At 46.0% G+C, this 12,869-nt stretch overlaps 1 protein-coding gene across 7 annotated transcripts in view; it reads left to right on the top strand.

The window, feature by feature from the left end:
* LOC138764956 (DENN domain-containing protein 2C-like) overlaps positions 1-12,869 on the top strand; it is a 110,982-nt gene that overhangs the window by 84,318 nt on the left and 13,795 nt on the right. For 6 of the 7 annotated variants that reach the window (XM_069941459.1, XM_069941456.1, XM_069941457.1 and 3 more), the window contains exons 13-15: positions 4,798-4,938; positions 8,247-8,410; positions 9,414-9,591. In XM_069941459.1, the coding sequence (XP_069797560.1) occupies positions 4,798-4,938; positions 8,247-8,410; positions 9,414-9,591 (483 nt within the window). The remainder of the gene's footprint in view (positions 1-4,797; positions 4,939-8,246; positions 8,411-9,413; positions 9,592-12,869) is intronic. The other variant, XM_069941458.1, reaches the window with a different exon arrangement.

Genomic DNA, 12,869 nt, shown 5'->3' with positions numbered 1-12,869 from the left:
GGTACCCTGCCCTTCCTGTCCCCTCTCATCTGGTGAAGGGGCAGCAAGCAGACAGTGTTTCTTCTGAGACCACCCAAATGAGAAACCTGCCCTGTGGCCACTTGTGACACAAGGCCGACCCTTGCTCTCTCATTCTTCCTGCAGTGAAAGACCCTTTGACCTACACTGAGGTGCCAGCCAGCATTTCAATTGGGAAGCACCAACATTCTAAACTTGATGTTTGCACCCTGGGAAAGGCACAGAGAAAACCAAGCCACTAATTGTGGTCACATGAAACTCTGGAAATTAATCCAGGGCTAGACCTTTCACTGTGGACACAGAGTCAGGCCATTTTCCCCATACCATGTGACATTCACCACAGAAATAACTATTTCCAAACTCAGTTATTCACTGTTTCTACACATCCCTCCAATCAGCCATCGTCCATGTCTCTCAAATATAATCGTGGTTTGAACAGACCTTGCCAGTAATTTCTGAAAAGAGTTTCTCCAAACTCTGTGCTAAATCTCTTAAAATTATAACATTTACCCTCCGGATTCCTCATTTTGAACTCTCAACTACTTAAAAACTGTCCGCTTCACTCTGTGCCGCATTCTCAGTCTCATTATCCTAACTGGCTTTATTTGCATGTTACTTTTTTTTTTCCAGGTCCTGATATTGAAGTAGATGATCCACAAAATTGACTTTCTTTTGCCTCTAAAGGCGCTTTGTCCCTGCTTTCAGTTTAACTTATCTTTTGCCTTCAATCCTTCACCCACCACACGTTCCTGATACCAAGATGCACGGAGAACTAATTCTGTCCAAAGGGGGGCAAAGTGCGTGTGAGTGTGAAGTAAGACAAGTCTTTAAATAACATTGTCTCCTCTTCCTGATAACCCCTTTCGCCTGAGAAAAAATGCCAAGAGTCCTCTCAAGTTCCTGAATGTATGGCTCTTGTTCATAACCCGGCAGATAAAAAGCCCGTGACTAGTTCCTGGCCAAACAAATCTCGGAAGTGCTTAAATAGGAAGCAGGAAGCAGCGGTAAGACTGATTGTTGTTTCAGATTGTTACCTACTGTTTCTGAACTGGCCTCTGATGTATTCTAAGAGGATCCCATGTATTTCCTCTGGCAGCTTCACTTGCATCTTGGAAATGGACCAGAATTGACAATCAGAGGGATTTTGTTTAACTAACGATGTGACTATTTCAGAAGCAGCTGAAAGTATTGTTACTTTGTAAAATCTGACCACGTGAACGTCTGCTAGCCGCAATAAAGTAGCACTCAATGTTTAAATAGCAATGGAAATTATCCAGGTTCTCGAGCAGAAGGAAAGTTGCTCGCCATTCTTTTTACGCCAAGATTTGGCTCCAATGTACTTGGTTACCCAACTGGCTGAGATCCACCGAATTGGCACAGATAGTTGATTACTGTCTCTATAACGGCAGACGATGCTGGAAGCACGAGATACTATAACCAACGTGCTGGAGGAACTCCAATACTGGTGGGAGAAAAAGGATGGTCGACATTTCCGGCTGGAACTCTTCAACGAGAAAACACGTGGAAACAGCTTGTCAGGCAGCATCCGTGGGAGAAGAAACAGTTAGCATTGGCTGGTCTTTGACGTGTTGCACAGTGAATATTTCAGGTTGAAAGTCACGCAATATAATAAAATGGAAAATGTAATATTACACAAAGTTTCCTTTAGTCTACTGTAAGGCAAAGACCTCCCATCAGGAGAAATTAGCCGGCACCCCTTACAGTCAGAAAAAGAGAAGCAAATGAGAGTCCCCCTAAGAGACGCTGAGTATTCATGGATTTGCCTTCAGCACTACCACAGCCTCAACAGACACACAGTTTTCAGACCAAGCCATCAGCAACCTGAGGCCCAGATCCAAACCTCTGACACGATCTGGGAGCCATCAGCATCCCCCGGCACCCTCTCAGATCTCAGTTCCAATTCCTGGTACTCCTTCAGCCTGTCTCCAGCAGTCCAAAGCCTGGTGCGAGTCCCTTCCCCGCAGTCGCCTGCAGCCTTCATGGGTTCCTCGTCTGGAGTCACCAGTGGACCGCCCACCTGTATGTTCTTCAGATACAGGACCCCCTCACTGACCTTCCGGTGGTTACCATCCACTGGATCGTCTCCTCCTTCTCAAACGGGATGGTCTCTCTGTTTTCCCCACATCAGTCCTCTGGTGATGAGAATGTGGGGAAGTTAAAACAGTCACCTGGACTCCACAACTACTTGTGGTGGCTGCTGAACATAGGCGCCACCATCTAGGGCCCAGACTCTGCAATTCTCAGGTCCCCTCTGGTATGCTGAGGTTTTACAGCACTTTGCATTTTGATTTTTAGTCTCTATGAGCACACTTGTGATCATTTACAAAGCTACCACCTTATCCCAGAACCTGCTGCAATTCACTGACCCTGGTGCCTTCATCTTCATCACCTGACATTATCTGAAGAATCGATCTTATCGATCCCAGGAATTTCAATCTTAGACATAGGAAGTTGATTTGGATGAATAATAAGTGGCTTTCCACCTCCCTCACAGTGATTTTCCTCACTGCTTTGAATTAATGAATCAGAGATATCTATGACAAACCAAGACTATTTAACTCACCGTGTGAACATTCCCATATCTTGTGACTCACAGGGGTTTTAAAAAAAAGTTTAGAATCTACCAATGGATGAGTGAAGAATTGGCAAATAAAATTCAGTCCAGAGAAGTGAGATGATGAACAAGATAAGGAAATACATGATAAATAGTGGGGCACCAAGAAACATGAAGGGATCCGGAAGTGCATGCCCATCCCACCCTGAGGTGGAAGGAAAGCCAAGACTTGGAGCATGGAGGCAAGGGAGCTCTGATCTACACAATCACTTTGCACCCACCTGCACAGAAGACAGGGACGTTGAAGTTTTGGAAATGAACATTAGAGATCTTCCAACCCCACCGTGTCTGTCGGCAAAAAGCATTGGAAGTTGTGAGTCGAGCCCTACAACCTTCCCTCTCTCCCATCGTGAACCTGGAAGGCACATTATTCACCACCGACAAGTCAACTGTTAAACATGGCACTCCCCACTGTATCTCTCTGATCGCTAATAGGTCTCTGCTTTACCTTTATCGTTTTTAGACTATAAGACCGCAAGAGACAAGAGCAGAAGTCGGCCATTGAACCCGTTGAGACCGCTCGGCATTCTGTCATGAGCTGATCCATTCCCCTATTCAGCCCCACTCCCCTGTCTTCTCCCCATAACCTGTGATACCCTGACCATTCAGATACCTATCAATTTCTGCCTTAAATACACCCAACATGGATTTCTGTCCTATCTCTTTCTTATTTAAAAGATTAGTATTTCTTGACTTTGCCTGGCAATTAATTTCTTTTACCTTCTTAATATCCTTCTATAATTTCACTCTAGCAGATTCCAGACCCTGCCAGTGCTCCTGTATTGTTCAGTGTTGTCCATTTGTGGGAACCTTTTTCATTTCATTATCAAGTCAAGTTTATTGTCAGCTGCAACCGGACAAAATGGTGTTTTCCAGACACAAAACCCAGACATAACACACATGCAGACAAACAATGCAGGACAAGCATTCTTGTATACAGATAAAGAAATTAATATTGTTTCATGAATAGGAGAGGCTTGGATGATTAGAGTGAGCAGTTCCTTTGGTCATTCAGCATTCTTCCTCCCCGTGGGAAGAAGTTGTATCTCAGCCTGATGGTGCGGGCTCTGATATTCCTGTATCAGATGGGAGCAGCTGAAAGATGCTGTGTGCAGGTGGAAGAGGTCCTCAGTGAATCTTTAGATGATGATTCTGGTAGATCACATCAATTGTGGAGGGAGAGAGGGAGACTCCAGTGTTCCTCTCTGCCACTCTTATGGTCCTGTGAATTGACCACTGATCCATTTCTCTGCAGCAACTGTACCACATTGTGATGCAGCTGGCCAGGGTGTTCTCGATAGAGCTCCTGTAGAAGGTTGACATAATGGTGGCCGGTAGCCTGGTACATTTCAGTCTTCTCAGGAAGTTCAGTTGCTGTTGCGCTCTCCTGACAAGTGAGGAGATGTTGTGTGCCCATGATAGGTCACTAGTTAAGTGAACTCCAAGGAACTTGGTGATCTCCACTCTCTTCACTACATAGCTGTTGATGTGTAGTGGAGGGTGGTTGTTCCTGATCCTCCTGAAGTCCTCAATCATCTTCTTCATCTTGTCCATGTTGAGACTTAGGTGGTTACTCTTCTACCCTGCATCTTAATTGGAGCTGGGAAATTCAGTTGGCAATTTCCCTTCTTAAGTGGAAATGTGCAAGTTCCAAAACACCCCACCCCACCCCCCCCCCATACTTCCCAAGCCTCCACACACTCTCCAACTCTTTCCAGTGTGCTCCTCCCTCCCCCTCACTGACACCCCTCCTCCAAGTCCCCTTCCCTGATACAGACTCCACCTCTCTTCTCCCATGTTTAATTAACCGATCACTTATGTGGGATAAGTGGGAAATGGACATGAATATGTGGTGGATAAAAAAGAGATTAATGCAGAGTTGGTACAAAAAGGTTGTTAGTGGGCTAAAGGGTAGCTTTACGTGATCTACCTCGACCTTTTTTTTGGATGAGGGAGATTAAGGATTCTGAGGAAAAGACAGAAAAGTGGAACTGTGAGCTTGATTTTTTTTTACCAGCCATGATCTTGAATGACTGCATGGCCTACTCCTTCTCCCATTTCTGGGGCTCTTCTCACACCCTCCCTCACAGTCATGGTCATCCTCATCCCCCCTCATAGTCTTGTGTGCATCTTTCCTACCTCAGATATTAGATGAAGTGGAAAAGAGAAGGGAACTTTCACCTGCCCTCGTCCATCCTTTCATGAGGAGCGTCATGGAGGCCCCTTTCCCTGCTCCAGGCCGAGTCATCACGGTGAAGAACTTCCTCCCAGGCTCAGGAAATGAGGTAACGTGAGAAGGTTAGCTTGGATACCAAGTGGGTCAAGGCTTACGATGGATGAGATGGGACTGTACCCTGGGGAAGGATGTGACAGGAGCCAAATGGAAGAGTAGAGCCGGGGACAAGGGAAGAAGCGAGATCTTGGGTGGGCATATGGTTTATAAACTAAATCTGTCCAGGACAGGAGGTGGAGAAATGGAGGCTGCGTCAGGGTTACAGAGTGGTGGTAATGAACAGTCTGCAGGTAAAATGGACTGCAACTCTGTGGGGAAGGTCTTATGAAGCACATTCACCTGACCTGTCAGATCACATGTCAACGCTCGACATCCGAATTGCATTTTGGTATTTGTTTTTTAAATTTAAATTTTACTTATGGCACAGTTGAAGCCGATTTTGGCTATTTAGACCTGTCCTGCCCAATTACACCCAACTTAACCTACAGCCCCGTATGTTTTGGAAACCAGAGCAACAGAGGAAAACCCACGCAGACACAGAGAGAAGGTACGAGCTTCCTTACAGTCGGCGCGGGATTCGAACCAAGGTTGCTGCCTCTATAAAAGCGTGGCACTAACTGCAAAAAGACATGTTTCTTAGTCTGGGGGATGGGGATCAAGGCATTAATCTGGGAGAGGGCTTCACCCTGTGTTTACCCATTCAGTAGATGAAAGAGGACCACCGCCGCATATCGCCTCAAACCGTGCATCTTGGCGCCTCACAGTTTGGCGGGCAGCAACCTCCTTTGAAGAAGACCGCAGAGCCCACCTCACTGACAAAAGGCAAAGGAGGAAAAACCCAACACCCAACCCCAACCCACCAATTTTCCGCTGCAACCGTGTCTGCCTGTCCCGCATCGGACTTGTCAGCCACAAACGAGCCTGCAGCTGACGTGGACATTTACCCCCTCCATAAATCTTCGTCCGCGAAGCCAAGCCAAAGAAAGAAAGAAGAAAAGATGAAAGAGGATAGAAAAGGTGGGAATATGTTACATCCCATCTTAGCATCCAGACAATCTATGAGTGTATAACAAGTGCCTCTGGACTTGAGAAGATTACAACACAAGACTGAGGTCTGATTGAGGAAAACACTGAGATACGCCAGAATTGTTTTAAATCTCCAATCACCCGGCATGGAAACGAGCCTTTCTTCCACTCCAGTGCAACCGTCAAGAATCCATTTACTGATCCTATTTTAACTTCCCCACGTTCTCATCACCTCCCAATGGATTCTACCACACACCTACACACAGCACCCATCCAGCCTACCAAATAGCAGGAGGAAACTTGAATCCCTGATGGCAAACCCGTGGTGTCACAGTGAATGTGCAAACTCGCACAGCATCTGAGGGTGGGATTGAAGCCGGTTTGCTGGTGCTCTGCCACCTGATGTGAGCAGAGTCTTTCTCAATCAGGCCTCATTTCACCCTTCTGGGATTCGCTGCAGTGGTTGTACAATTTATGCTAATTCCAGTATTTTTTTCTAGATGTCGAGCTGATACAATTTAAAAAAAATTAGACATACAACATGGAAACAGAACCTTCTGGCCCATGAGCCCATTCAAATACCCTGGTTAACCTACAATCCCCACACGTTATGAAGGGTAGGAAGAAGCAGGAGTATGCAGAGGAAACCCATGCAGACACGAGGGGAACGTACAAACTCCTTACAGACAGTGCCAGATTCGGACCCGGGTCACTGACGCTTTAACAGCATTGCGCTAACCGTGCCATCCCAGTATATGCATTATATTCCCATTTTTCCCATCTTACAGCCACCGAAGGAAGCTCCCCTTCACAGATAAAATGCCTCAATCCTAATCAAAGAAAAAAGGGTCCTGCTCCTGCATCAGTTGGCAATGTTTCTCTTCATTCAGCTCAGCCCTTCCCTGGCCTCTGAGATCAGATGTGCAACTTGTTGCAGTAATATTGGGGCCCTTCACTCCAAAGTATCCTCCTGAGTTTCTTTCCCAAGTGTGAAAGCTCCATCTGACCTATTACAACACAGGAGGCCATTAGATCCACACCAACTGCACAGAGCTATCTCATCAATCCCCTTCTCCCGTTTTAGTTTACTGTGGACTCATGCAACTGCCCCCTCAGCTCCCTCTTAGGTCTTTTGCCACAGGGGAATTTACAGTGGCCAAAGTATCGGTGACGAGGGAGGAAACTGTGCGGGCATAAGGAGAGCGTGCAAATTCCAGAGACAGACAGACAGACAAGTGAGGATTGAACCCGGGTCGCTGGAGCTGTGAGACAGTGGCACTCAATGCTGCGCCATCAAGCACACGAGCTCCAATTCAGAATGGCATGGTATCATGGCATTTATTGTTGCCACTCCCTGTTACTAAGACTAATTGTTGGTCAGTACTGCTATTAGATACCACTTGTCACCCTCAGCTCCTGTACTTCAGTGAAGTGTGAAGGGTGCTGCATTGGATGATGAACTTGTACCATATTTTAGGTGAGGTGCTCAACCAAAGTATTGTCCATCCCCTCACGTGGAAACGTAAATGATACCATTGTGAAGAAGAAAAATAGTTCAAAATTACCTTGGCCATATTAATCCCTCCACCAAGGATGCACTGCAGTGCTGCGGCCTCATTGTACAGCACATCACCTCTGGTCAGCCAGGTACGGGGAGGCAGCTGAGGAATCCAAAAAAAACTCAGGGAGGCCTCCTGAACAGGTATGAGAAAGTTAATGAAATGTAATAAATTAAGGGAAATTGTGACTACAGGGTCGAGGAGTGTGGGGGAGAATGTGGCATCAGCAACTTTCTTCTTAGTAACTGCTGCGATCACATCCACATTCTGTCTCACTCCATGGACAGCAAAGCGAACTTGAGATGGATATTCAATTATCCAGAATTAAGAGCTAGGACATGGTTTGCTGGGGTACGATAATGGTGGGGCTATAGAACATCGTTACTTTGACACAAGGAAGAAGCTTGTAAACCGAGCAGCACCATCTTTCCCAACTTCACATGTAACGCAAGGTTAGTATAATGAATGCTATTACAGTGGCAGTGACCTGGGTTCGAATCTGGCGCTGTCTGTAAGGACGTTCACCCCATGTCTGCGTGGGTTTCCTTCGGGTACTCTGGTTTCCTCCCAAGTTCCAAAGATGTATGGTGTTGATGTGGTAATTGGTCACGTGGGTGTGTTTGGGAGGCACAGACTCATGGGCTGGAAGCCCGTTACTGTGCTGTGTCTCTAAATTAAAAATGTCATATTATGCTCCGGGATAATTGTCTACCCAGCTTCACCTGTGGGACTGTTGTCACTCATTGCTCATTACTACTGCCCCACACTGACTCAGGCTGACACCCCTCAGGTGATTGAGCTCTGCAGGCCCATGGATTCGAGACTAGAGCACGTGGATTTTGAATGCCTCTTTGGCTGTTTGAATGTGCGGCATGTGATCGATGTGTTCGCCTCCCTTCTCCTGGAACGGAGAGTGATCTTCATCGCAGACAAGCTCAGGTAAGAAGATGAAATCAAGTTGTACACTCAGTGGTGATCAGGGCTTCATAAACTAGGAGCTGGGGCCTATCGAGAATAGGGGGCACTGTTAGTGTGGCGAGTAGCGCCACCCTACCACAGTCCTCGTGATCCGTGTGGGTTTTCTACAGTTGCTCCAGTTTCTTCTCGCCCTCCGAAATGTACGGGGCTGATGGGTTAACTGGGTGCAATTGGGTAGCACAGGCCAGAAAGGCCTTTTGTATCATTCAAATTAAATTCGAGGGAGTTTCTAGACTTGGTAATTCATTAGAAGATGGAACTACAGTTGAGAGAAATACCTCTGATGCATTGAAGGGGAAGTGGACCAGAGCACGAGGGAGAAAGGAATAGAAGGCGGTGCTAATAAAATTGTAAGATGTAGAAAAAGATTTCTATGAAGTATAAACATAGCCATGAGGCTGAATCATTACACTTTCATTCTGGAGTCCGTGGGCTTTGTATGTTGATGTCACCTGGGGCAACAAGTGTGTGGGAAGATGAGGTAATCATTTGGGCCTCTAATAAGCCTTTCTTCTGCTTCCCTAATCAGATTTCAATGTCACTGCTATTTTTCTTCTTGGGTTCGTACATCCTCAACCTTCAAAAGAGTTTTTGACTCTTAACTGTCCTCCCTTGGGCTAACTTCTCTACATCTTTGAATAAAAACAATATCAGAATTGAACTTGGAGCAACTAGTTTTCTGCCTTTATCTCCCAAGCAGTTAAGTTAGCACGGCATTCTGTATTTGTATTCTTGCAATAAAATTAGTCCACTGCTTGTGTGCCCCGCTCGTCCTTGTGTCGGCTGTGTATCCCCGGTTTTCAATGGTCTTTTGATTAACGCGTGCTGGCCCACACTTCCTGTAACCGGCTGTCCAATCCACGCTCTCTGCCCTCTTCTTCTGTCACTCTGAAGTTCTGTCGTAATGATTAACCGCTCCGTAGTCGGTGCCGGTCAGGTTTACACACTTCCTCTTGTGTTCCAGCACCCTCTCTAAATGTGGGCATGCAGCCGTGGCCATGCTGTATCCATTCACTTGGCAGCACACCTACATCCCCGTGCTTCCCGCTCTCATGATTGACATCGCTTGTTCTCCCACACCCTTCCTGATCGGAATCCTTTCCAACTCGGTGCCTCTGCTGAATGACCTGCCAATCGAGGAGGTGAGATATCCGTCGGGACATGCCTGTTAGGAACCCGGAGGTGGGAAGTGCCCATCCTATTAAGATGTAATGTTATTGTAACTTTAGTGAGGGTTCAGCGATCGGGTGTTAAAATAATTATGGCAAGGGTGTTTTGTATCTCAAAGGCAGTGCTGTATTCAAACAATCTGACGCCCCACAGGAGTTGTGCATATTTAATTTGTATGTGAAACCAATAAAAAACCCATTACAGATGCTGGAAATCTGAGACGGGATGGTTCTGACACAGGGACACAGACCTGGAATGATAGTTGGTTTCCACAGATACTGCCTGACTTGGTGAGGTTCCCCACCACTCTTGGCTTTTGCTTTGGTTTGTACGCATCTTTGAAACCAGTTGCGTGCATTCTACCTGTGCGAGTCTATCCAAGGCCAGTTGGTCAGTCTGTAAATGTGTCTTGGAAGGTCAGGGTTGTGTGTTGTTAATATTCGTGTGTCTCTTGGGGCGCTGGAAGAGTCTTCCCAATAAGAATGTTTAAAAAAAATAATAGGGAGTTATAGACCCGTGAGTCTTGCGTCAGTAGTGTGCAAACTATTGGAGAGGATTCTTAAAGACAGGATCTCTGAGCATTTGGAGAGGTACTGTCTTCTCAGGGGTAGTAAGCATAGCTTTGTGAGAGGAAGGCCATGCCTCATGAGCCTAATTGAGGCCTTTGAGGAGGTAACAAAAGAAATTGATAATGATAGGCCAGTAGATGTGGTATAATGGATTTTAGTAAGGGATTTGACAATGTTCCCATGAGACTCGTTCAGAAAGTCACGAGGCTTGGAATCCATGTCTGTGTGGATTCAGAATTGGCTTTCATATAGAGCTGAAGTAAACAGAAAGTATTCTGCCTAGAGGCCAGTGACTAGTGGAGTTCCACAGGGATCTGTTCTGGGACTCCAGCAGAACAAGAAGGATGAGATGTGACTTAAGAGAGACATTGATAAGGTAGACAGCCAGCACCTTTTTCCCAGGTAGGGAAGAGCAAACACCAGAGGACATCTGTATAAAGTGAAGGAAAGAAAGTTTAGGGGAGACATCAGGGGTAAGTTTTTTTTTACACAGATAGTTGTGGGTGCCTGGAATGGCTAGCACCAGGGATGGTGATGAAGGCTGAAACATTAAGAGACTCAGACAGGCACATGGATGGAAGAAAAATAGATGGTTACTAGGTAGGGAGGGTTTTGTTATTTTTAAGGTCTGTTTATATAGCTTGACACAACATGTGGCTGGAATATAAAGGTCGGCACGGCATTGAGGGCCTGTACTATGCTGTAGCATTCTGTGTTGTAATCTTTGTGCAGCTGAGGGTCTCAAGAAGCTTGAGTGAGCACATTTGCTGCAGAGACTAGACTATCCAGGTAGAACAAGGTTTGGTTTGATTCTGGCTCCAGTTTTCCTACCAGGAATGTTCCAGAATGCCAAGACCGCGGTGCATGATGGAACCCTGTGCAACCCTGTCCTTATTTTGGCTCAGCTGATGATGCTGTCAGTCAGAGGTTACGAGTCCAAACCCAGCCCCTAATATAAATTGTACAAGGATAGACAGCATGGCTTTGTGAAGGGAAGATCGTGCCTCACGAGCCTAGTTGAGTTTTTTGAGGAGGTATCAAAAGAAATTGAGGGTAGGGCAGTAGATGTGGTCTACATGGATTTTAGCAAGGCATTTGACAAGGTTCCCCCATGAGAGACTCATCCAGAAAGCCATGAGGCACAAGATGAGTGGAACCTTGGCTTTGTGGATAAAAACTTGGCTTGCAGGAAGAAAGCAGAGTAGTTATGGTGGGAATATTCTGCCTGGAAGTCGGTGACTAGTGGAGTGCCACAGGACCTGTCCTGGGCTCCCTGCTGTTTGTGATTTTTAGGTGACCTGGATGAAAAGACGGAAGATGGGTCAGTAAGTTTGTGGGTGACACAAAGGTTGGAGGAGTTGTGGATGGAGCTGAAGATTGTCAAAGGTTACAGGAGGATATAGACTGGATGCAGAGATGGGCAGAAAAGTGCAGATGGAGTTCAATCGGATAAGTGTGACATAATGCATTTTGGAAGGACAAACCAGAAGGCTAAGTACAGGGTTAATGGTCAGTTACATAAAAGTGTGGAAGAACAGAGGGACCCTAGGATTCTAATCCATGCTGCGCAGGTTGATAGGATAGTTAAGAAGGCCTATTGGATGCTGGAGGAGAGAGGTCACATTGCAACTCTATAAATCTCCGCTAAGACCACACTTTGAGTATTGTGTTTAGTTCTGGCCACTTCATTGTTGGAAGGGTGTGGAAGCTATGGAGAGAGTAGATTTACCAGGATGTTACCTGGATTGGAAAATAAGTCTCATGAGGCAAGGTTAGCAGAGCTGGGACTTTTCTCTTTGGAGTGCAGAAGGATGAGAGGAGACTTGCTAGAGGTCTACAAGATGAGAGGCATAGATAGGGTGGACAGCCAGTGTCCGTTTCCCAGGGCAGGAATAGCAAACAGCAGAGGATATATGTACAAGTTTTGGGGAGACATCAGGGTAAGTTTTTTTTTTATGCAGAGAGTTGTGGGTGCCTGGAATGCCTTGGTGATGGAGACTGAAACATTAGGGGCATTTAAGAGAGTCGTAGATAGGCACATGGATGGAGGACAAGTGGAGGGTTACAGGGAAGGCAAGGTTTAGTACTTTTTTTAGGAACACATGGGCCGGTACATCGAGGGCTGAAGGACCTGTACCGTGCTGTAGTGTTCTGTGTTCTGTCTGATCACATCTCCAAATGGAAGTAAGGTGGTGTTGCATCTTGGCACCTCTGTGTGTGGCCCTTGTATGGACTCCTGACTGCCGGTGAATACAGGAGGTTGAGCGTTTACCACCTTAATCTGTCTGGACTCTGATATAAAAACAGGAATGGAAAATTTTCTCCCCAGTGGTTTCATGGTTAGGTTTATTGTTTCGGGATTGATTCTACATTACTTTAATATTACCAGTGAAGGCAATTTATTGTTTTTTTAAATTCTAAATGTATTTGAATTTCAATTCAAATGCTTAAACTTCTCAGTTGGAGGAGCTTCTGGATCAGTGGTCCAAAGCTGCCTTCGTGAATGAGCTATGTGACAAGACACTCTAAGATGTCCACTGAGCTCGACTAGGGCCTGAAGCTGACGCAGCCAGATAACAGAAGGTAGTTTGTCCAACTGACCAAGCACTGGACAGATGCCCACTCATTGCCCCAGGATTGATGGTAATGAAACAAAGATGGCTTGGGTTTGACTGAGCTGC

This window comes from Narcine bancroftii, chromosome 5 (genome assembly GCF_036971445.1).
Source record: "Narcine bancroftii isolate sNarBan1 chromosome 5, sNarBan1.hap1, whole genome shotgun sequence".
Lineage (NCBI taxonomy): Eukaryota > Metazoa > Chordata > Chondrichthyes > Torpediniformes > Narcinidae > Narcine > Narcine bancroftii.
Note: the sequence above shows the minus strand (reverse complement) of the source record. Positions and strands in the feature narration are given on the sequence as shown.